Genomic DNA, 25,803 nt, shown 5'->3' with positions numbered 1-25,803 from the left:
TTTAAGTCTTGAACGAAACCTCATGGCACCATATCTGATCACCTGACAGATAACTCATCGATCTTACTGTAGTCTCAACAAAAATATTTTCTGTTAATTAAACTTATAGTTATGAATTGCACTAAAATTTGTTACTGTGATTATATCAGTTACCAATATCTATACACACACACACACACACACACACACCTTGGAGGATGCAGTAATTATGTAAACATTTGAAATGTCGACAATCATAAGGTCAACATGACAATCTCAACAGTTTATGCAGACATTGTTGAAATTTCAACATGGAACGTATCGAAACATAAAATTATGACATTCTCAGATTACTGACTGTCAGGGTTAGGCTGTGTGACAGGAGGATTAGATTTAGGCTGCGTGAGGGTAGTATTAGCATTAGGCACTAGGGGAAAGGTTATGGTTAGACCATAGGAGGTTAGGGTTAGGCACTAGGGGGAGGGTAGCGATATTTACAGCAGAACAGCTGGAAATCACCATAAGCTGAACACCGGATAAACCACCAGGAATGTCCAGTCAGAACTCTAAAAATGTTGACATGGTCAATGTTGACATGCTGCACGTCAACATTACAACTATGTCGACATTACATACAAAACCTCATCTGGGTGTTACTTACTATTTGCAGAAATCCCACGAAAAAAGGTGTGATCACACAATATTCTTTTATAAATATTCCCTCAATATGAGAATAAAATATTCTGCAATATTGTTGTATAAATCTGACCTTTCATGCCATTTAAACACTTCATTTGCGCGTCGGTGCAGGACCGGCCTGTTTATCAGTGATCTCAGGGAAGAGGAGAGCTCCCTTTCTCACACACACGCCAGAGTTTTCACAGAGACAGGAAGAGGGGTCTAATATATGTATCAAGCCTTGGAGAGAAATAAAGTACCAGCCAATCAACTTTAACTTGATACTTTGGCTCACTCCACTTTATCTCTATCCAAGGTTTGATAAATCTTCCCTCTGTTCCATTGTACCAAACCTCTAGTCTCTGCCAAGGCGACCGTCTGAGTCTTTTCCTACTCCTATACTGACTTGCTGAGCTGGTTATGGGACATGGAGAAACACATTCTCTACCAGAGCAGAGTGCCTTGAGGGACCAGCTCATTTTTGTGAAAAAGTGTTCCTAGTCACCTCTAGGGCGTAAAAGGTGCGCTATAGTGTTTATGTTTGCAAACCCTGCTTTTGGCATGGATTCACTTCTTCCACAATGCGATTCCAACAGCAGCCCACAATTTAATTTTATAACATTTCAAGTTACGTGTATAGTAGGTGAAAAGCTGGCCACACCAAATAACCACACATATTATAATCCGATCTGCCACATATCTGATCATTTAGTGACCCCACCAACAAACTCAGGCAATTCAGTTGCTATGGGAGTAGAACTATATACCCATCTGAATTCTAATGAATGCTAAATTATTATTGAGATTTTGAAAACATCCTGCTGCCACTAAAAATCAAATGAAAGGGGGACCAAATAAAAATGAACACACTTACCCATATGGCATCAGAAATATTTTCTTTAAGCACCCGGCTCATATCCCAACTGACGACATGACATTCAGAGGTATCATCCATGTCCCATTTGTTTATACTGGAGTTAGTGAGAGTATAGAAGCAATCCTCTTTATCCCAAAGCACACTGCCAAGCTGCAAAGGAAAGACGCCACAGCCAATGCATTGAGATTGAACTTTAAGTTAAATGAACAGATCCACTCAAATATTTGTCTAAAATAATTCATAGCTTATTACAGTGTTTTCCAAACTTAGGTGTCCATGTACTAAAGAGAAACAAGGGGGCCAAAGAAAAAGGCAGAGAAAATCCCTGTACATATCGCTTATCGATATTCTCTATAGGGATTTACTCTGCCTTCAGCCTGCTAGCGCTATCAGCAGGCTAGAATATTACCTCTGCATGTGTGTCACTTAGCACTGGTATAGGCACCAATGGCAGCGATAAGTGTTCCAAGTGTTACTAGGAGGAATGGTCACTTACCATCAGGTGTCTTCTCGAGCGCTGGTATCGCCACCTGTAGCTGCTATTATCTGCTTCTTGTACTTCTCTTCATTGAAGTAGCAGGAAGTGTCACGTGGCTGGTTGTCAAAGTTTTTACACACACACAAAAAAAAAAAAAAAAAAAAGGTCCCACTACTGCAGATCTACGGGAGAGCGGTGAGTCTCTCCAAAGTCTGCTCTGCTGCCTGGCACCACCATAGGGTAGCTTAGCGCTCACTTTCCTCTGTCGGTTTATTATTATTAACTATTACGGTAGTCAGCTCCTGCAGCGATAGCAGGCAAAGCAAGAGCGGCTTTTTTTCCATTTCAAGTGGAGTTTTAGTACATGTACCTGTTAGACCTTAGAGGACCTGTACAGCCCCGGTATTAAAAAGACCTTGATGCATGAACACAGGTGGTTATAATTTGTATAGTAACTCAGTCATTTTGATTTAACTATTTGTCTACAAGCATGTATATCCTTAAAACCTGTTAAAGGGGGTAGGGATGCATTTTGGAAAAGACTGGTCTAGTATCCTTACAAGAAATAGCTAAAAATGTAAACCGGAGGACACAAAATAATGTTCAAAGGAAACCGAAAATAATCACAAAAGTGGTTAGGCAGTAGTATCAGGTTCTCTTTTTTTATGGCAACTTATACCTGTTCCACTCAGGGTAGAAGACAAGTCCAGTAAAGGGTGGAAATCTGAATACAAGTGACACTGCATAAAAAGGGGATGATGCTCAGCTTCACTTAATGGAAGAGGATTTGGCCATATAGAATATCGTGCAAAAGTTCATTTATTTCAGTAATGCAACTTAAAAGGTGAAACTAATATATTATATAGACTCATTACATGCAAAGTGAGATATTTCAAGCCTTTATTTGTTATAATTTTGATGATTGTGTTTTACAGCTTAAGAAAACACAGAATCCAAAATCTTAGAAAATTAGATTACTACATAAAATCAATAAAAAAAGGGATTTTAAATACAGAAATGTCAGCCCTCTGAAAAGTATAATCATGCATATGTACTCAGTACTTGGTTTAGGCCCCTTTGCATGAATTACTGCCTCAATGCGGCGTGGCATGGATTCTATCAGCCTGTGGCACTGCTGAGGTGTTGTAGAAGATCAGGATTGAGCAATAGTGGCCTTCAGCTCTTCCGCATTGTTCGGTCTCATGTCTCTCATCTTTCTCTTGGCAATGCCCCATAGATTCTCTATGGGGTTCAGGTCAGGAGAGTTTGCTGGCCAATCCAGCACAGTAATCCCACGGTCATTGAACCAGATTTTGGTACTTTTGGCAGTGTGGGCAGGTGCCAAGTCCTGCTGCAAAATGAAGTTAGCATCTCCATAAGGATTGTCTGCTGAAGGAAGCATGAAGTGCTGTAAAATGTCCTGGTAGACGGCAGCATTGACTCTGGACTTAATAAAGCACAGTGGACCAACACCAGCAGATGACATGTCTCCCCATATCAACACAGACTGTGGAAACTTCACATTTGACTTCAAGCATTTTGGATTATGTGCCTCTCCATTCTTCTTCCATACTCTGGGACCTTGGTTTCCAAATGAGATGCAACATTTGCTCTCATCAGAAAAGAGGACTTTGGACCACTGAGCTACAGACCAGTTCTTTTTTTCTTTAGCCCAGGTAAACGCTTCTGACGTAGTTTGGAGCGGCTTGACAAGAGAAATACGACATTTGAAGCCCATGTCCAGGATCCGTCTGTGTGTGGTGGCTCTTAATGCACTAACTCCAGCCTCAGTCCACTTTTGTAAAGCTCCTGAACTCCTGACCTGAACCCCATAGAGAATCTATGTGGCATTGCCAAGAGAAAGATGAGAGACACGAGACCAAACAATGGAGAAAAGCTGAAGGCCGCTATTGAAGCATCCTGGTCTTCCATAACACCTCAGCAGTGCCACAGGCTGATAGAATCCATGCCACACCAATTGAGGCAGTAATTCATGCAAAAGGGGCCTAAACCAAGTACTGAGTACATATGCATTATTACACTTTTCAGAGGGCCGACATTTCTGTATTTAAAATCCTTTTTTTTATTTCTTTTTATTGATTTTATGTAATGGGATTTTGGTACTTACCAGGTAAATCCTTGGGGTATATTTACTAATATTCGTGTTTTAGCCGTTTTTAAGGGTGTTTGAACTCGAATGGTATCGAGTGCATTTTACTGCAACTTTTTGAATCCTGATACGGTCACTTACTAATCTGCCGAGTTTGCAACATTCGTCTTTTCCGATGTCGATGTGATTCGTAATGTCAGGCAGTGTTTTAAGGGAGTGATGAGTAAAACACTGCCTGACAAAACACAAGGAATCCCGGCCGGATCTGTGAGATCCGTGCAGGGCTTCATTGTGCACCTTTAAAAAAAAAATGAAAGTGTTAAAATTTTAAAAAAAAAATTGCGTGGGGTCCCCCCTCCTAAGCACAACCAGTCTCGGGCTCTTTGAACCAGTCCTGGTAGCAAAAATATGGGGGGGAAATTGACAGGGGTTCCCCCATATTTTAACAACCAGCACCGGGCTCTGCACCTGGTCCTGTTGCCAAAAACACGGGGGACAAAAAGCGTATGGGTCCCCCGTATTTTTAACACCAGCACCGAGCTCCACTAGTCAGAGAGATAATGCCACAGCCGGGGGACACTTTCATATAGGTCCCTGCGGCCCTGGCATTAAATCAATAACTAGTCACCCCTGGCCGGGGTACCCTGGAGGAGTGGGGACCCCTTAAATCAAGGGGTCCCCCCCCTCCAGCCACCCAAGGGCCAGTGGTGAAGCCCGAGGCTGTCCCCCCCATCCAAGGGCTGCGGATGGGGGGCTGATAGCCATGTGTAAAAAAAAAGAATATTGTTTTTTGTAGCAGTACTACAAGTCCCAGCAAGCCTCCCTCGCAAGCTGGTACTTGGAGAACCACAAGTACCAGCATGCGGTGGAAAAACGGGCCCGCTGATACCTGTTGTACTACTACAAAAAAAAATACCCAAATAAAAACAGAACTCACACACCTTGAAAGTAAAACTTTATTACATACATGCACACCTACTTTCACACATACTTACCTATGTTCACACGAGGGTCGGTCCACTTCTCCAAGTAGAATCCATGCGGTACCTGTGAATAAAATTATACTCACAAAAATCCAGTGTAGATCGGTCCTCTTCTGAGCTTGTAATCCAAGTACTTGGCAAAAAAACAAACCGAAAAACCCGAACCACGCACTGAAAGGGGTCCCATGTTTACACATGGGACCCCTTTCCCCGACTGCCGAGACCCCCCGTGACTCCTGTCACAGAGGGTCCCTTCAGCCAATCAGGGAGCGCCACATCGTGGCACTCTCCTGATTGGCTGTGCGCTCCGGAGCAAAAAAAAAACACCCGCACTTGAGCATTCAGAGACTAACACCCAAATACGAATTAATAGTGAATACCCGTGTTGTATGAAATAACAGCCGCATTTGACCGATGGTCTATTCATTCGTATTTCTGAACTTAGCCTTGAAAACCATAACGAATAGCCCAAACACTGCCGAGATTTGTGCTTAGTGAATTCCCGTGTTGGGACTTAGAAAAAAAAAACACAAATCGGTCAAACTCGGATTATTGGTAAATATAGGCCTTTTTCTTTGAATCCATAGGGGTCACTGGAGTACTCTTGGGATATGGACGGTGCATTAGCAGGAATAGGCACATTTAAATATTCAAATGTGTAACCCTCCTTCCCCCTCCATACTCCCAAGTGCCTCAGTGTTTTTTTTTTACTGAGCAGAATAGGAGCGACAGAGAGGATGAACAATGGAGAATTACATATAACAACATTATAATATACCGGACAACAATAAAGTTGACACGACAATAGATAACAATCACCTTAACATCAGAATTAGTTGGTGATAACGTGCTACCATAAGGTTTTCTGAACTGACCACAAGCTAGTGAAAAACTGCTCTGGGCGGTCGTCCAGTAACCCCTATGGATTCAAAGAAAAGGATTTATCTGGTAAGTACCAAAATCCTATTTTCTTTCTCATCCACTAGGGGTCACTGGAGTACTCTTGGGACGTACCAAAGTTTTCACCTTTGGCGGGAGAGCTGTTTGGCACCTGTAACACTAGACGGGCCAAAGCTAGATGCTGATGCCGCAAATGTATCAAGCGTGTAAAAGCGCACAAACGTGTGCACTGATGACCATGTAGCCGCACAGCGTCGTAGAAGCTCCGCGACCTGCTGCCCATGAAGTTCCCACAGAACATGTGGAATGAGCTGAAACTGATGTAGGCGGTTGTAGCCTAGCATGAAGATAAGCCTGATGTATGGTCAGCTTAATCCATCTGGATAAGGTCTGCTTGGAAGCTGGTTGATGTTGGTGAGAAGCTATTAGTTCCAGCTGTGGGTAACTGCACCACTGGACTAACATCTGTAACACTTCTGAATTTAACGTCTATTCTTGTGGATGAAAATTTTGAAGGTTGAGATAATCTGCTTTTGAGTTGTCTACTTCTGGAATGAACACTGCCGACAATATCACTTGGTGATGCTCTGCACAAATCAGGATGCAAACAACTTCTCCATTACCATGCGACTTCGAGTCCCTTTTTGCTTAGTGATTTATGCGACTGCCGTCGCGTTTTCTGACTGAACCTGAACCGACTGAGACTGGAGCATGTAAACTCCCTGTTGCTGTGTATTTGTAAATTGACTTGAGTTCTAGGACATTTATGGTCAGAAATCTTTCCTGGTGTGATGATAGACCCTGAAGCTGATATGTAGGACTACTACCCCCCAACCTCCGTCATCTGAATTAGGCAAGTCCAGACTCGGAACAGTCTCTCCGCGGTGAGATTGAGTATGTGGTGCCAGGAGAAAAGTGATACTCTGGCCCTTGAATACAAGCACACTATCTGATGAATCTGTAGACAAAAGTCTGACCACTGTGCAAGAAGATTCAGTTGAAGAGAGCATGAGTGCAAACTTCCGAAGTAGAGTGCTACTAAAGACGCCCCTATGGTTTCTAACAGTCGCATGCACAAGTGCACCAAGACTTTCTGTGGATAGAGCACAAACTGTAGTAGAGAACTAATATTTTGTGCTTTTTGTTTTGGCAGGTAAATTCGTTGATCTACTGTATACAGACTCATTTCTTATGAATTTAATTCCTTGACACGGAACCCGGATTGATTTGTAGAAGTTGACAATCAAACCGTGCTGAAGTAGTACATTGTACGTTAGTAAGGTATGTTGAAGGAGTATTTGTTGAGACGGAGCTTTGATGAGAAGGTTGTCTAATCACAGAACTATTATCACTACCAGGGATCTGAGATTTAGCCATTATCACAGACATTACCCTTGTGACTACCCGAGGCGCTGATGAGAGGCCAAACAGTAGTGCCTGAACGTGATAATGGTTTTGTCGTACTGCAAACCTTTAAGTATGCCTGATGTGGGGGTTCAGTATGGTATGTCGGCGGTCGGGCTCCCGGCGACCAGCATACCGGCGCCGGGAGCCCGACCGACGGCTTACCGACAGTGTTGCGAGCGCAAATGAGCCCCTTGCGGGCTCGATGCGGGCACGGTGGCGCGATACGCTATTTTATTCTCCCTCCAGGGGGGTCGTGGACCCCCACGAGGGAGAATAAGTGTCGGTATGCCGGTTGTCGGGATTCCGGCGCCGGTATACTGTGCGCCGGTATCCCGTCAGTCGGCATACTGAAGACCACCCCTGATGTGGTGTCCAAAAATTTAATGCGTAAGTATGCATTCTTGAGATTCAGTGAAATTACGATTTCTGTGGTTGTAAACCTGCAATCACTGACCGCAGTAATTCCATCTTAAATATGTAGTAAGTCACGTAATGATTGAGCCTCTTTAGGTTCAATATGGTTAGGACAGAGACGTCTGACTGTGGTACTACAAAAAGATTGTAATAATAATAACAACCCTGAATCTATGAGAGACTGAATCGCGGTCTACAGAACTGCCTTTGTGTCTTTTGACACAGGCAGGCTTGTTTTGGATGTTGTCTTGAAAAACCACCGCAAAGGAACTCTATGTTGTAATGCTTTGAGTACTAAATTGTGGATCCACAGATCTGTGGCTTTCTGAAATCACGTCAATAGAAACATCTGAAGATTTGCTCCCACAAAAGAAGATTCGAGACAGCTGAAAGGTAGCCAGGACACTGGCTTGGCAGCAGCCTTTGTGACCGAACGACGGTTAGTGGTTTATTGAAAACCACGTCCTCTACTACGTGTACGGTGTTGTAGGATAGCCTCGAAAGGACTGAGGTCAAAAAGATTTGAACGCTGGTGTAGCGCGTTTCCTTTTAGGGACTGGAGTGGCAATGGCCGGAAAACAGACTTTCATGCCGTAGCCTGAGAAATTAATTTTCCTAATTTAGGAGTAAATAACATAATAACCCAAACTACAGCACATACACTGACTTTAGCATAGCTTGAATGTACGCTCTGACCGGTCATTAAGCGTAGTTGCAGCTGGGACCGAATAGTTAACCTATTGGAAAGTTTTGACACCGAGGAATGCATTGTTGGGTGTATTCTCCCACTTAATTGTCTCATACTCTGGTATAGAGAATGGCTTAATAAGATAATTAAAATAAAGAAAACATACACACCCCCACAGGTACTCGCTGCGTTTTATCCAGTAAAAACTCCATCATTTGAAATAGGTTCTTTAGTCAGAACCTTGCACTGGCCTGATGAGATTATGCCTGGCTGGGCTATGCATAACTTCACTATGTGAGGCCGGTGAGGGGCGCAGGGCAGTGCTGTAAGCATTCCCCATACTGAGAACAGCGGCAGCGTGTGCTGACCGCCTGCTATGATGGTGCCTCATGGGGTTTGGTGAGGGGGGGGAGCAGCGATTCTGCGGCCACTGTGATCCGGAGTTCTTCTACCCCACACCCAGTGCTGCGGCAGAGCTGAGCCGCTCACTGCCGCAGCTGTCTTTTGGAGCAGTGAGGGGCGCCGGCAGTGATCTGAACGGGAGCCCCTCATGATTCAGATCGGCAGCAGTGTGAACTGTCCGTACGCTCTCTGCAGCGGCGGTAAGAGCACCATGTGGGGAGCAGGAAGGAGCACATGGCAGCGTGACATGAAGTTAATAATACCCCCCTCAACTCCAGTGCGGCGGCAGAATGAGCTGACCGCCGCTAGACAGACCAACCTGACGCGCAGACCGCCGCTCATTACCTTTCCTGGAGTCTGGAGCACCGACTGGGCTTCTCTGTAAGCTATGTCCTGCTTCCTCAGCCACGGCTCGAATCAGCTTATGCTGATAAAGGTCTATGGCGGGACTTCTTGTATAAGTGCTGCACACACAGACCCGGACCCAAGCTTCTTAATAAGCTGGGAAGGGCTGTGGTTAAAAAGTAAAATGTAAAAGTAAAATTAGAAACCTGGATCTTCATCCAGGAAGTACCTATCCCATGAGGCACAAAAAACCACGGAGGTACTTGGGAGTATGGAGAGGGAAGGAGGGTTACACATTTGAATATTTAAAAGTGTCTATCCCAGCTAATGCACCGTACATATCCCAAGAGTACTCCAGTGACCCCTAGTGGATGTTCCATGCCAGTATAACATGCATCAACACAGATTGAATCCAACATACATCTCAAGAACACAATGTAAACAAAAAAAAAAAAAAGGATTTCAGTGTTTACATGGGTGCATTTCCAGATGTATTTGGCTTGAACAAGACAGCAATTTTATATCTTATATATATATATATATATACACACACATACACATATACACACACACACACATACATACATACATATACTTACATATATACATAAATACACACAGATGTGTCCTCTTACATCCTTGCTACAGTCACTCTAAACAGCACTTGTAGTCGCGCTATGCCATGGAAGGACTCTAGCGCCAAACATTTTTTTTGCATTATTTTCTGCGCAAATGCGTCTTAGACGCAAAGTAATGTTCTAGGATCCACCGACCGCTACTGCCGATTAAAATTATATGCAAAATGCCTATATTTGGTGTGTAATTGCGGCTCTATCTGCATCAGAAATGCCACGTTACAGTGTGTTCCATGAAAACAATGCCGCATCGCATTTTGCATGAAAATACAGTCGCAGTCACACACACAATATACGCAAGCTGCATATTATTTTAAATCAGCAGAAGCTGCTTGTGCGTCCTATTATATTTAGTGGAAAAAAGACGCAAAAAAAGACGCTCAATGCTACGGAGTCACACGGCACTCACGCGTTGTGTAACGCAACTTGTAGCGCATGGAGCAAAGATGTAAATGGGCACATCTGTAAGTGCATATTAAATACACATATAATTATGTAGAAGTTTAACATGCTTAGGACAAGCCTTGACAAATCAGAAGCCAGGAACCAACTTTACAATTTAAGGGTCAGGCTAACTATAAAACATTTTTATATGATATCCAAGGCAGTACAGATGGTGTAATGGTTAGCATTACTGCCTTACAGCACTGAGGTCATGGGTTCGATTCCCACCATGGCCTAACTGTGCGGAGTCTGTATATTCTCCCCGTACTTGCGTGGGTTTCCTCCCACAATCCAAAAATATACTGGTAGGTTAATGGGTTCCAAAACAAACAAAAAAAATAACCCTAGTATGTATGTGTGTGATTGTGGCAGGGAACAGATTGTAAACTCCAATGGGGCAGGGACTGATGTGAATGGGCAAATATTCTCTGCAATGCGCTGCAGAATGTGTGCGCTATATAAATAATTTGTAATAAATAAATAGACAGCATACAATAAACATAGCAGCTATCCTCTGCATTCAAAATCCCTCCTATTATCCTCCTATGGATTTTCTGTGCTGCTCCTCACTCCTTAAACCCATTTACCACCAGCACTTTAGTAAAAAAGTGTGATAAAAAAAATTTTTTGTGAAGTATTCAACACCATTGGAAACAAAAAATAGGGTTTTAATTACCTACCAGTAAATCCTTTTCTCGTAGTCCATAAGGGATATTGGGGTTCACTTAATACAATGGGGTATAGATGGGGTCCAAAGGAGCCAATGCACTTTAAATTTCTTCAGCTGGGTGTGCTGGCTCCTCCCCTCTATGCCCCCTCCAACAGCCAGTATAGGTAAAACTGTGCCGAAGGAGAATGGATATACTTGAGAGAATGAATATAACAACGAGTGGTGAGATTCATACACCAATAACGTAAAACGACCAGCAACAGCTGGTATCAAACAGCATCAACACACTGAGGCGGGCGCCCAGTATCCCTTATGGACTACGAGAAAAGGATTTACCGGTAGGTATTAAAATCCTGTTTTCTCTAACATCCATAAGGGATACTGGTGTTCACTTAATAAGATGGGGATGTCCCAAAGCTTCCAGAACAGGCGGGAAAGTGCAGAGATGTCTGCAGCACCACCTGCCCAAACTGGGTAACCTCTTTGGCCAGGGTATCAAACCTGTAGAACTTTACAAAAGTATTCTTCCCCGACCAGGTAGCAGCTTGGCATTGTTGCAAGGCCGAGACTCCATGGGCAGCCGCCCAGGAAGACCCCACTGATCTCACAGAGTGGGCCTTCAGAGACTGTGGAACAGGTAAGGCTGCCGACACATTGGCTTGTTGTATAGTCGACCTAAGCCAACGAGCAATGGACTGCTTAGAAGAACCCTTTTTCTGCGCATCAAACAAGTAATCAGTCTTTCATATCCGAGCCATCCTTTTGATATAAATCTTCAAGGCTCGCACAGCATCCAACGACTCCGGAGGAACAGAAGTGCCAGAACTTGACGGGATAACAATTGGTTGATTCAAGTGGAACGCAGAGACAACCTTCGGCAGAAACTGCTGCTTAGTCCTGAGCTCCGCTCTGTCCTCGTAAAAGACCAAAGTAGGGACTTTTACACGATAAGGCCCCCAATTCTGAAACACGTCTAGCAGAAGCCAGTACCATCATAGTTTTCCACGTGTGGTACTTGTCTTCTACCATCATCAGAGGTTCAAACCAGGAGGAATGTTGAAAATCCAACACTACATTCATATCCAAGGGTGCCGTGGGTGGCACAAAAGGAAGTTGTATGTGAAGTACCCCTTGCAAGAAAGTCTGAACTTCAGGCAACACTGCCAATTTCTTCTGGAAGAAAATAGAGCTGAAGTCTGGACCTTAATGGAACCCATGCGTAAGCCATTATACACACCAGCCTGCAGGAAACGTAAGAAACGTCCCAAATGGAACTCTGCAGGTGGATACGTCTCCAGATACGATAATAGTGTTTTGATGTCACAGGCTTCCTCGCCGAACCATGTTAGCAATAACCTTTTTGTAAAGGCCTTTGTGAGCTAGGATGTTCCACTCAACCTCCATGCCGTCAAACGAAGTCGCCGTAAGTCCAGGTAGACGAACGGTCCTTGTTGAAGATCTCTTCTCATTGGCAGAGGCCAAGGGTCTTCGACGGACATGTACAGAAGGTCTGCGTACCACGCCCTCCGAAGCAAATCCGGGGCAATCAGAATTGCCTGGGCTCTTTGATTCCTGATTCGCTTTAGCACCCTTGGGATCAATGGAGTCGAAGGAAACAGGTAGACCAGCTGGTAAGGCCAAGGCAACGTCAGTGCATCTACTGCCCTCGTTTGAGGGTCCCTGGTTCGTGAGCAATACCAGCGAAGCTTCTTGTTGAGTCGAGAAGCCATCATGTCTATTTGTGGGCAGCCCCACAGGTCGATGATCTACTGAAACACCTTTTGGTAGAGACCCCACTCGCTCGGGTGGAGATCGTGACCACTCAAAGTCCGCTTCCCAGTTGTCCACTCCTGGAATGAAGATTGCAGATATTGGCTTTTGCATTTTTTTCTGCCCAGAGGAGTATCTTTGACACTTCTCGCATGCAGGCTCTGCTTTTTGTTCCTCCTTGTCGATTTATGTAAACCACCGCTGTGGCGTTGTCCGACTGAACCTGGATCGCATGATCACTGAGCAGAGGAGAGACCTGAACCAGAGCATTGTAGATCGCCCGAAGTTCCAGAATGTTGATCAGAAGCAGGGCTTCGTGGGCTGACCACCTGCCCTGGAACTGAGCCCCCTGGGTGACAGCTCCCCATCCTCTCAGAATCGCATCTGTCGTGAAGAGGATCCAATTCTGTATCCCGAAACTTCGACCCTCCAGTAGGTTTGAGGACTGTAGCCACAACAGGAGGGAAATCCTGGCCTGAGGTGACAGCCGCATTATCCAGTGCATCTGAAGATGTGAGCCAGACCACTTGCTCAGGAGATCCAATTGAAATGTTCTGGCATGGCATGGAACCTTCCGTACTGGATCGCATCGAATGAGGCTACCATTTTCCCCAACAATCTTATGCAAAGATGGATGGATATATCCGAGTAGGCCGCAGAACCATTTGGATCATCTCAAGGAGTGTTCTTGTCCTCTGGGATGAACACTTTCTGAGCCACCGTACCCAGAAACATTCCCAGGAACAGGAGCCGCTGAGTTGGCTCCAGGTGGGACTTCTGTAAATTGAGAATCCACCAATGGTGCGACATAATGTTGAATAGTGTGATCTATATGGAGCAATAAAATCTCCCTGGATCTCGCTTTTATCAAGAGATTGTCCAGGTAATGGACAATATTGACCTCCTAGACCAGGAGCTGGAACATCAACTCCGACATTGCCATCATGAAAACCCTCGAAGCTGGGCAAACCGTAGGTAAGCATGGTGAGGCGGCCAAATCAGGATATGGAGATAGGCGTCCTTTATATCCAGCGAGACCATGAACTCCCGTCCTTCCAGATCCGCAATCACTGCTCGCAAGGATTCCATCTTGAACTTAAAAACCTTTAGGTTCAAGGATTTTAGATTCAGAATGGGCCTTACTGAACCGTCCGGTTTGGTACCACAAACAGGTTGGAGTAGTAACCCTTTCCCCGTCGTTGCAGTGGCACTGGAACAATGACTTGGGACTGGATCAACTTATGGATGTCCTGTTGCAGCGTAACGCGTGTATCCTCCAAAATGGGAAGGTCAATTTGAAAAATCGTTGGGGAGGAGCGCTGTCGAACACCAGCTTGTAGCCCTGAGAAATGAGGTCCTTTACCCAGGCATCCTGGCAGGAGCTTTCCCAGATGGGGCTGAAGTGATGGAGTCGAGCTCCCACCTTGAGATCCCCTCGGGGTGGGTGGGCACCATCATGCTGAGGCTTTAGTGGAAGCTGAACTGGTGCTCTGTTCCTGAGAACCTGCGGCTACTGGTTTTCTTGCGTTACCTCTGGTTCCTCTCGTTGCATTGGAGGAACCTCTGGCCCTAGATCTAAATCTGGTAGTCCGAGAGGACTGAGTAGACGGCCTGGGTAGGAACGTCTAGCTGACGGGGCCCCGAGTGGGAGAAACGTGGATTTTCCCGTAGTAACCTTAGAAATCCACGTATCCAACTCAACCCCGAATAGCCACTCCCCTGAGAAGGGAAGAGACCCCACACTGCACTTGGAATCTGTGTCAGCTATCCACTGATGCATCCACAGGGCTCTGCGCGCCGACACTGCCATGGCAGTAGTCCTAGCATTAAGAGCACCTATTTCCTTGAGGGAATCACACAGAATGCGTGCAGTGTCTTGGATGTGTCTTATGAGGGTCACCGTAGTAACCAGGGGCATATCCCTTGAATCTGAGTCACCCATGTATGAATGGCATGTCATCCAACAACCCGCTATCACAGGTCTTTGTGACATGCCAGCCGCTGTGTAAAATAAGATTTTACTCACCGGTAAATCTATTTCTCGTAGTCTGTAGTGGATGCTGGGACTCCGTAAGGACCATGGGGATTAGCGGCTCCGCAGGAGACTGGGCACAACTAAAGAAAGCTTTAGGACTACCTGGTGTGCACTGGCTCCTCCCACTATGACCCTCCTCCAAGCCTCAGTTAGGATACTGTGCCTGGAAGAGCTGACACAAATAGGAAGGATTTTGAATCCCGGGTAAGACTCATACCAGCCACACCAATCACACCGTATAACTCGTGATACTATACCCAGTTAACAGTATGAACAATAACTGAGCCTCTCTCAACAGATGGCTCATACAATAACCCTTTAGTTAGGCAATAACTATAAACAAGTATTGCAGACAATCCGCACTTGGGATGGGCGCCCAGCTTCCACTACGGACTACGAGAAATAGATTTACCGGTGAGTAAAATCTTATTTTCTCTGACGTCCTAAGTGGATGCTGGGACTCCGTAAGGACCATGGGGATTATACCAAAGCTCCCAAACGGGCGGGAGAGTGCGGATGACTCTGCAGCACCGAATGAGCAAACTCTAGGTCCTCCTCAGCCAGGGTATCAAACTTGTAGACTGTTGCAAAATGTTTGAACCCGACCAAGCAACAGCTCGGCAAAGTCGTAAAGCCGAGACCCCTCGGGCAGCCGCCCAAGAAGAGCCCACTTTCCTCGTGGAATGGGCTTTTACAGATTTAGGGTGCGGCAGTCCAGCCGCAGCATGTGCAAGTTGAATCGTGCTACAGATCCAGCGAGCAATAGTTTGCTTAGAAGCAGGAGCACCCAGCTTGTTGGGTGCATACAGGATAAATAGCGAGTCAGTTTTCCTGACTCCAGCCGTCCTGGAAACATATACTTTTCAGGGCCCTGACTACGTCCAGTAACCTGGAATCCTCCAAGTCCCAAGTAGCCGCAGGCACCACAACAGGCCGGCTCACATGAAAAACCGATACCACCTTAGGAAGGAATTGGGAACGAGTCCTCAATTCCGCCTTATCCATATAAAATACAGATAAGGGCTTTTGTATGACAAAGCCGCCAATTCTGATACACGCCTGCCCGACGCCACGGCCCACAGCATGACCACTTTCCACGTGAGGTATTGTAGCTCCACGGATTTAAGTGGCTCAACCCAATGCGACTTCAGGAAATCCAACACCACGTTGAGATCCCACGGTGCCACCTGAGGCACAAACGGGGGCTGACTATGCAGCACTCCCCTAACAAAAGTCCGAACTTCAGTCAGTGAAGCCAGTTCTATTTTGGAAGAAAATCGATAGAGCCGAAATCTGGACCTTCATGGAACCCAATTTTAGGCCCATAGTCACCTCTGACTGTAGGAAGTGCAGAAATCGACCTAGCTGAAATTTCTCCTTTGGGGCCTTCCTGGCCTCACAGCACGCAACATATTTCCACCATATGCGGCGATAATGGTTTGCGTTCACTTCTTTCCTAGCTTTAAATAGCGTAGGGATAACTTCCTCCAGAATGCCCTTTTCCTTCAGGATCCGGCGTTCAACCGCCATGCCGTCAAACGCAGCCGCGGTACGTCTTGGAACAGACAGGCCCCCTGCTGCAGCAGGTCCTGTCTGAGCGGCAGAGGCCATGGGTCCTCTGAGATCATTTCTTGGAGTTCTGGTTACCAAACTCTTCTTGGCCCACCCGGAACAATGAGTATAGTTCTTACTCCTCTCCTTCTTATTCTCATTACCCTGGATAAGAGAGACAGAGAATGGAACACATACACCGACTGGTACACCCACGGTGTTACCAGAGCGTCCACAGCTATCGCCTGAGGGTCCCTTGACCTGGCGCAATATCTTTGTAGCTTTTTGTTGAGGCGGGACGCCATCATGTCCACCTGTGGCCTTTCCCAACGGTGTACAATCATTTGGAAAACTTCTGGATGAAGTCCCCACTCTCCCGGGTGGAGGTCGTGTCTTCTGAGAAAGTCTGCTTCTCAGTTGTCCACTCCGGGAATGAACACTGCTGACAGTGCTAACACATGATTTTCCGCCCATCGGAGAATCCTTGTGGCTTCTGCCATCGCCATCCTGCTTCTTGTGCCGCCCTGTCGGTTTACATGAGCGACCGCCGTGATGTTGTCTGACTGGATCAGCACCGGCCGGTGTTGAAGCAGGGTCTAGCCTGACTTAGGGCATTGTAAATGGCCCTTAGTTCCAGAATATTTATGTGTAGGGAAGTCTCCTGACGTTTCCATAGCCTTGGAAGTTTCTTCCCTGTGTGACTGCCCCCCAGCCTCGAAGGCTGGCATCCGTGGTCACCAGGACCCAGTCCTGTATGCCGAATCTGCGGCCCCCTAGAAGATAAGCACTCTGCAGCCACCACAACAGCGACACCCTGGCCCTTGGAGACAGGGTTATCCGCCGATGCATCTGAAGATGCGACCCGGACCACTTGTCCAACAGATCCCACTGGAAAATCCTTGCATGGGACCTGGCGAATGGAATTTCTTAGTAAGAAGCTACCATCCTTCCCAGGGCTCGCGTGCATTGATGCACCGACACCTGTATACGTATTAGGAGGTCTCTGTCTAGAGACGACAACTCCTTGGACTTCTCCTCCGGGAGAAACCCTTTTTATCCTGTTCTGTGTCCAGAACCATACCCAGGAACAGTAGACGCGTCGTAGGAACCAGCTACGACTTTGGAATATTCAGAATCCAGCCGTGCTGTTGTAGCACTTCCCGAGATAGTGCTACTCCGCCGAACAACTGCTCCCTGGACCTAGCCTTTATAAGGAGATCGTCCAAGTACGGGATAATTAATTTGGCCATTACCTTGGTAAATACCTCGGTGCCGGGGACAGACCAACGGCAACGTCTGGAATTGGTAATGACAATCCTGTACCACAATTTTGAGGTACTCCTGGTGAAGAGGGTAAATAGGGACATGCAGGTAAGCATCCTTGATGTCCAGTGATACCATGAAATTCTCCAGGCTTGCAATAATCGCCCTGAGCGATTCCATTTTGAACTTGAACCTTCGTATATAAGTGTTCAAGGCTTTCAATTTTAGAATGGGTCTCACCGAACCGTCTGGTTTCGGTACCACAACATTTTGGAATAGTAACCCCGGCCTTGTTGAAGGAGGGGTACCTTGATTTCACCTGCTGGAAGTACAGCTTGTGAATTGCCGCCAGTACTACCTTTCTCCGAGGGCAGCAGGCAAGGCTGATGTGAGGTAACGGCGAGGGGGAGTCGCCTCGAACTCCAGCCTGTATCCCTGTGATACTATTTGCAGAACCTAGGGATCCACCTGTGGGCAAGCCCACTGGTCCCTGAAGTTCCCGAGACGCGCCCCTACCGCACCTGTCTCCACCTGTGGAGCCCCAACGTCATGCGGTGGACTCAGAGGAAGCGCGGGAAGATTTTTGATCCTGGGAACTGGCTGCTGGTGCAGCTTTTTCCTTCTTCCCTTGTCTCTGAGCAGAAAGGAAGCGCCTTTGACCCGCTTGCTTTTCTGAAGCCGAAAGGACTGTACCTGAAAATACAGTGCTTTCTTAGGCTGTGAGGAAACCTGAGGTAAAAATTTTTCTTCCCAGCTGTTGCTGTGGATACGAGGTCCCAGAGACCATCCCCAAACAATTCCTCACCCTTATAAGGCAGAATCTCCATGTGCCTTTTATAGGCAGCATCACCTGTCCACTGCCAGGTTTCTAATACCCTCCTGGCAGAATGGACATTGCATTAATTCTGGATGCCAGCCGGCAAATATCCCTCTGTGCATCCTTTATATCTAAGACGACGTCTTTAATATGCTCTATGTTAGCAAACTATTATCCCTGTCTTAGAGTATTAATATTATCTGACTGGGTATCAGACCACGCTGCAGCAGCACTATTTATGCTGAGGCAATTGCAGGTCTCAGTATATAACCTGAGTGTGTATATACAGACTTCAGGATAGCCTTTTCCCCCAATAGCTGCTTGTATAAACAATATTGCGCCTAAATTTAGTGCCCCCCCTCTCTTTTTAACCCTTTGAGCCTGAAAACTACAAGGGAGAGCCTGGGGAGCTGTCTTCCAGCTGCACTGTGAAGAGAAAATGGCGCCAGTGTGCTGAGGGAGATAGCTCCGCCCCTTTTTCGCGGACTTTTCTCCCGCTTTTTTATGGATTCTGGCAGGGGTAATTATCACATATATAGCCTCTGGGGCTATATATTGTGATGATTTTGCCAGGCAAGGTGTTTATATTGCTGCTCAGGGCGCCCCCCCCCAGCGCTCTGCACCCATCAGTGACCGGAGTGTGAGGTGTGCTTGAGGAGCAATGGCGCACAGCTGCAATGCTGTGCGCTACCTTGGTGAAGACTGAAGTCTTCTGCCGCCGATTTTCCGGAACACTTCTTGCTTCTGGCTCTGTAAGGGGGCCGGCGGCGCGGCTCCGGGACCGAACATTAATGGCCGGTTCCATGCAGTCGATCCCTCTGGAGCTAATGGTGTCCAGTAGCCTAAGAAGCCCAAGCTACCAGTTAGGTAGGTTCGCTTCTTCTCCCCTTAGTCCCTCGCTGCAGTGAGTCTGTTGCCAGCAGATCTCACTGTAAAATAAAAAACCTAAATATATACTTTCTTTCTAGGAGCTCAGGAGAGACCCTAGTGTGCATCCAGCTCAGCCGGGCACAAGAATCTAACTGATGTCTGGAGGAGGGTCTTAGTGGGAGGAGCCAGTGCACACCAGGTAGTCCTAAAGCTTGCTTTAGTTGTGCCCAGTCTCCTGCGGAGCCGCTAATCCCCATGGTCCTTACGGAGTCCCAGCATCCACTTAGGACGTCAGAGAAATAGACTTTAGTGTAGTTTCTATTTTTCTATCCCTAGGGACCTTTAATGTAAAGGAGCCCACCTTTTTGACAGGCGGGAGACGGATACGTCCACGACTGGGGATTCTTCACAATTTGTGCAAAAACCTTTTTGTGACCAGATATTTTTTTTCAGTATTTTTCTAGGCTTGCTTAAACATGTCATCTAGTTCTGGAGAATCAGGAAAAGTGACACTGAGTTTTTTCTGTGCTAAGAAAAACGACTGCCGTACTGCAGCATCTTCTAAAGGGATTAACATATCTCTGACAGCCACTATGAGGGGCTCAATACCCTGTGCAGAAGTTGAATCCACCACAGTAAGATCAAATTTTCCCCCCTCCTCCTTTACCTCTTCCTCAGAATCTGAGAGTAAATCAGGCAACCCACGTTTATGTGGCCCTGAACTAAGGATGAGGGGTTGTTTATCATCTGCCTTGCAGCTAGGTCTGCGACAGCCTGCTGCAGCTGTTGTGTCTTCTGAGTATTAGCAGTGAGTTGGGATGACATATCTGCCATCACAGTTTTTATGGCACCAAGCCAGGATGGCTCCTGACCCTCCACCACAGCCTCCTCACTAACCTGGGAGGACTGACTGCATTGTTCACATGATAGGAAACCATCCGTAAAGGGAGAGAATCTGGTGTGACACTGCATAATTGGTGTTTGACCATGTTTACAGTAGACAACACTCACACACAGAAAGACAAGTACTATTACAATAGCAAGCCTGCCTTACTGTACGTGAGGAGTAGACATAGAATTAGAGAGGAACAGCACACCCAAGCTTGTCAGGCTCAGTGAGACTGCAAGATTTTATATATATATATATATATATATATATATATATATACACACACACACATACATATATGGAGATATATATACACATATATATACATATATGGAGATATATATACACATTATATATATATATATATATATGAATGAGAGAGAGAGAGAGAGAGAGAGAGAGAGAGAGATATTATATATATATATATATACACACACATGTATGGATATGTATATATATCCATATATATAGATATTATAAAAAAAAAAAAAATATATATATATATATATCTATCACGGTGAAACACCGGAGTTCTTGTCCTTTTCAGAACACTAATCGTGTACAATAGCGGCTCTCCCTCTTATTTACACCCCTGTACCAGTTTCCTGAGTATCTGGAGGAGCTGTGAGTCCTTGCTGTTGCAGCTGTAAGCAGGGGAAGGTACCAAAACGCTGCTGGTCCCACTCTGAGGAAGCTCCGCCCTCTGTAATGGCGCCAGAGCTATGTAGATATTTATACTGCGAATGTCTCCTATTTAGTGTAAGACATCACATAAATGCTAGTTTTCACCACTGCTGCCAGTGTACACAGGGGGGCTATAGCGGCTCCCCCCAGGGAGGGTTCCGTATGCGACCCCTGCAATTGCGCCGCACCAAGAACTGGGGGACCTCCGGTTTGTACTCGCCACTCTTCTCACCTTCAGGCTATGTTAGCGGTGTGCGTGCTGCGATTGAGTTCGCCAAGGCGTCCTCTCAGGACGGTGGTCCTGCAGTGGGGCAGCAGCTCAGACACCTTAAGAGACCGGTAAACTCCCCCCAACTCCTACGGTGCAGGTATACGGTTGCCCAAAAGGAAAGAAAAAAATACGGAAAGCGCTGAATTCCAGGAAATATGTGAAACGATGAGAGCCAACAATTAAGAATCAATACAAATTTAATAATAATATGAAAAATAAAAATAAAACTGCATATATAACCTAGAAAGAATAGATTAAAAGACACCTCTATATACTCCGTTTCTAGACATCAGATGAGCATAAGTTCATATTAATAATAAATGAAGATGTCGATAATTGATATAACACAGATGAATGCTGTGCAAATAGCCGGCAATGGAAAAGTAGATGCAGTCCCGGAGTGTAGCAAGCTACGTTAGTGAAAGTGTAACAGCTGGCAAATGCATAAAGGGCTGTGATCCCAGAGTTAGATTTATTTCAAATCACCTGGTTCAAGGTGACTGTTTTACCTCTCATGTGGGCTGGCGATGGGCCGAGCGTCCTCGGCCTGATGTCCTGCAGTGCCCACTTGCGCTGTGCAGCGTGATGGAGATAAAGATGATCACCCGAGTATTCAAGATATTGCCAGCGTTGTATTGTAAAGCCGCGGCCAGCGGTAATTGGGAGCTTGAGAACACTCGCACCGGAGCAGTGCAGATGGTGTATTTGTGATAACACCGGAGTAGAGGTGAGCTGGAGGCGGAGTCCTAACGCGTTTCGTCACGCTCCACATGACTTTGTCAAAGTCACGTGGAGCGTGACGAAACGCTCCGGTGACGAACTGCTCCGGTGCGAGTGTTCTCAAGCTCCCAATTACCGCTGGCCGCGGCTTTACAACACAACGCTGGCTATATCTTGAATACTCGGGTGATCATCTTTATCTCCATCACGCTGCACAGCGCAAGTGGGCACTGCAGGACATCAGGCCGAGGACGCTCGGCCCATCGCCAGCCCACATGAGAGGTAAAACAGTCACCTTGAACCAGGTGATTTGAAATAAATCTAACTCTGGGATCACAGCCCTTTATGCATTTGCCAGCTGTTACACTTTCACTAACGTAGCTTGCTACACTCCGGGACTGCATCTACTTTTCCATTGCCGGCTATTTGCACAGCATTCATCGGTGTTATATCAATTATGGACATCTTCTTCATTTATTATTAATATGAACTTATGCTCATCTGATGTCTAGAAACGGAGTATATAGAGGTGTCTTTTAATCTATTCTTTCTAGGTTATATATGCAGTTTTTATTTTTCATATTATTATTAAATTTGTATTGATTCTTAATTGTTGGCTCTCATCGTTTCACATATTTCCTGGAATTCAGCGCTTTCCGTATTTTTTTCTTTCCTTTTCTGCATATTATCACTGCCACACATAGTGTTTACGGATGCGCAGTCTTCCAGGACAATTCTATATTCATTACTGATATTTTTGTGTATACACACAAACAAAATTGTGGGGCGCTATTTAACAGTTAGTTGTTGTTTTATACGGTTGCCCAAACAGTATACTGAAAATAACAATAACAAAGTTTAAAATAAACTGAAGAAAAAAATATCCTCTGGAGCTCCAGAGTGTGCATTCTCTCCTGAAGACACATTTTTCTAAACTGGCTGTAGGAGGGGGCAAAGAGGGGAGGAGCCAGCACACCCAGTTGTAGAAATTTAAAGTGCACCGGCTTCTTTGGACCCCATCTATACCCCATTGTATTAAGTGAACCCCAGTATCCCTTATGGATGGTTAGAGAAATTATAAAATCACAGATTTATAAATTATCTGTTTTATTTTGCTACAGCTCATACTCCAAGATATTTCTTTAAACTTACAGTGGATTCTGAAGTAGGAGACCGTATTCCAAACAGGGTGGAAACTCTGCGACCAATACCAGACAGCATGCCTTGTCCTTGCTGCAGGAATCGCTGATGGATCTTTCCAGAGGAATCTGGTATTAACCGGACAAGCTGATTCTTTGATGAAGACAGTATGAAACTGCCAGCCTGGAAAAGAACATTTAATATCTGCATCAAACTGAAAGTATGTCAATAAAAACAAGTGCCACTCATGAATGTGATGTTTGCTTTAGAAGCTTTGACGTCAAACTCTTCCTGAACTAGTTTGACAATAACCTCACTACAGTATGTTGCTAACGGGGGACCCTACTTGTTCTATTATCTCTCTTAACATTACTTCAGTGTCTGCCCATTACATATCATGACTCTACCCCTGCCACATGCATTAGCAATCATACTTACTTACATGCGCAAGTCACTTCACCTCTGAATCCCAGAATTCTGATAGTGACATGGTGTATGGCTATGCTAATGAAGGATGGAACAGTGATCGTTCTGATGTGTACTGTGGTAACGATATGTCGGCCCATCAGCCGCCATATAGTCCCGTTACACATACCTGTCTTAATAATCCGTGATAAAGCTCTCCCAATATCTGCTGTAAACTTCTTAGACTTACAGTAATTTCTTGTGTAGGAAGAAATACCAGGACTACAAGACGCCCTTTCTCATAGGTTTAATTAGGATAAATCACCCTCTGATAATGATATATAGGATAATGGGACTTTATCAGGTGAAGAATTCATACATGTCTTTGAAACCTCGAAATATATATGGCAAGATAACATAAAAAAAAAATGGGCTGGTTATCAATTTGCAGATGCAGAAAGCCTGAATTCTCTCGGAAAAATAGGAGACTCACTTCAATCCGGTAAGATTAAAGGTCCGTTTCAATTACTGTTGGCAGCTCACAATGTTTATTTTTAGCCCTTTTACGGTAAGGCTGAATCAGCCCTCTGATATGTAAAGCGAAAAGCCACAGCAGCTTCCAAAGCTAATTGAATCTAGCTCTTAGGGGACGATTCAATTGTTCTGTCTGCCGCAATGATAAATGGGCAACTGATGGAGAAATTCAGTTGTTCTGAGCGTGCATTATCGCACTTGCAGTGCCAAATAAACCGGGTTTAGCCAGCATATCTGCAAAACCCGAATAAAGTACTGGCCGAACCGCAAAAAAGTGCAATTCTGGTGCTCAAACAGGATACTTCTTGCACAATCCTTTTCACCGTCTCAGGAGGCGGCGAGAAGAAATGTGTGTGTCCCCTGCAGTACCTGCTCCCAAACAGAGCATAATTGAAATGCTCTGTAAGGAGCCATCTACTGGCAAAACAATTGAAACACACCCTTAAAATATTAACTGGCTACTCATAAAATATTCCAAGGACTAACCCCGATACATTAATATTCGTTAGATATTAACCACCTTTATGAAAATGAAACAAGCTCTGTATGTTTTTAAACAGAACAAATCCATAGGGACATATTTATTCAACTATTAATGGAGAACCTATAGTGAAAAACACTGCAAATTTTGGTAGATTTACGCTGTCACCAGAATGCATTTTCTTCAATCAAAAAAGCAGTTCCACAGGTTTTTATATAGTCTGTGAAAATGCCAAATTTACACATCTCCGAATAGCTTATCTTTTTCGAAGCTTGGTCTCCAGCTGCTAACACCATCTGTGTGATCAGGTGACCATACTTGCACAAATAGCAAACATGGGCGGAATACAGAAGTCAAGTGATATTCGTGTCCCTTCAAGAAAATATTAATACATTATCCTAATAAATATATTTCTTATTGCTGTATTATGCAGCAATGAGAACTTATAGGGACAGGAATGAGTCATGATAAACTCATTCCTGAGTTTATCCAGGTTTGTTAGCAAACCAAAAATGCACACTAATGGGCAAAACCATGTTGCAGATGGGGCAGATGTAACATGTGCAGAGAGAGTTAGATTTGGGTGGGGTGTGTTCAAACTGAAATGTAAGTTGCAGTGTAAAAATAAAGCTGCCAGTATTTACCCTACACAGAAACAAATGTTAAAACATGTTACCGTATATACTCGAGTATAAGCCGACTTTTTCAGCACATTTTTCTATGCTGAAAAAGCCCCCCTCAGCTTATACTCGAGTCAGCTCACGGCTGCAGCAGACACCGTGGGCTGTGTGGGCGTCCGCTGCAGCCGGCTCCAGGGACAGACACTAGAGGTCATTATTGACCTCTAGTGTCTGTGCGGCGCTGCTATGGGAGAGACGTCATGACGTCTCTCCCATAGAGAGGAGCGGGCGGGTGGGCGGGCGGGTGGGCGGCCAGACGGACGGACGGAGCAGCAGCAGAAGCAGCGGTCGGGAAGCAGGAGAGGGGCAGTGGTAAGTATTGTTTTTATTATTTTGTGTGTGTTTGTAAGCGGTGACGGGGGCACAGCAACAGGGGGCAAATAAAGAGGGGGCACAACTACTGGGGGCAAAGAAAGAGGGGGCACAACTACTGGGGGCAAAACAACAGGTGGGCATGTTTTTATCTGGCACTGTGGGGGGATATCCGTCACTGGGGGTATATGTGGCAATGGGGGCACAGCCCTAGCAACAAGCATTACCTCCTGGCAACAAGCATAACACCTACCGCATGAAACCCCTGGCAACAAGCATGACACCCTAAGCATGAAAACCGCTGGCACCGTGCATTTCCCACCCTAGGCTTATACTCGAGTAAATAATTTTTCCCAGTTTTTTGTGGTAAA

General features: G+C 45.4%; 1 protein-coding gene across 1 annotated transcript in view; it reads right to left on the bottom strand.

The window, feature by feature from the left end:
* The window catches only part of NUP133 (nucleoporin 133), a 456,783-nt gene that overhangs the window by 336,836 nt on the left and 94,144 nt on the right, over positions 1-25,803 (bottom strand). The window contains exons 6-7 of the mRNA XM_063917554.1: positions 23,033-23,203; positions 1,532-1,684 (exon numbers count right to left, since the gene is read on the bottom strand). Coding sequence (XP_063773624.1) covers positions 1,532-1,684; positions 23,033-23,203 — 324 coding nt within the window. The remainder of the gene's footprint in view (positions 1-1,531; positions 1,685-23,032; positions 23,204-25,803) is intronic.

Source organism: Pseudophryne corroboree, chromosome 4 (assembly GCF_028390025.1).
Source record: "Pseudophryne corroboree isolate aPseCor3 chromosome 4, aPseCor3.hap2, whole genome shotgun sequence".
In the NCBI taxonomy this organism is placed as follows: Eukaryota; Metazoa; Chordata; class Amphibia; order Anura; family Myobatrachidae; genus Pseudophryne; species Pseudophryne corroboree.
The sequence above is the reverse complement of the archived record's forward strand: the minus strand, read 5'-3'. Positions and strand labels throughout refer to the sequence as shown.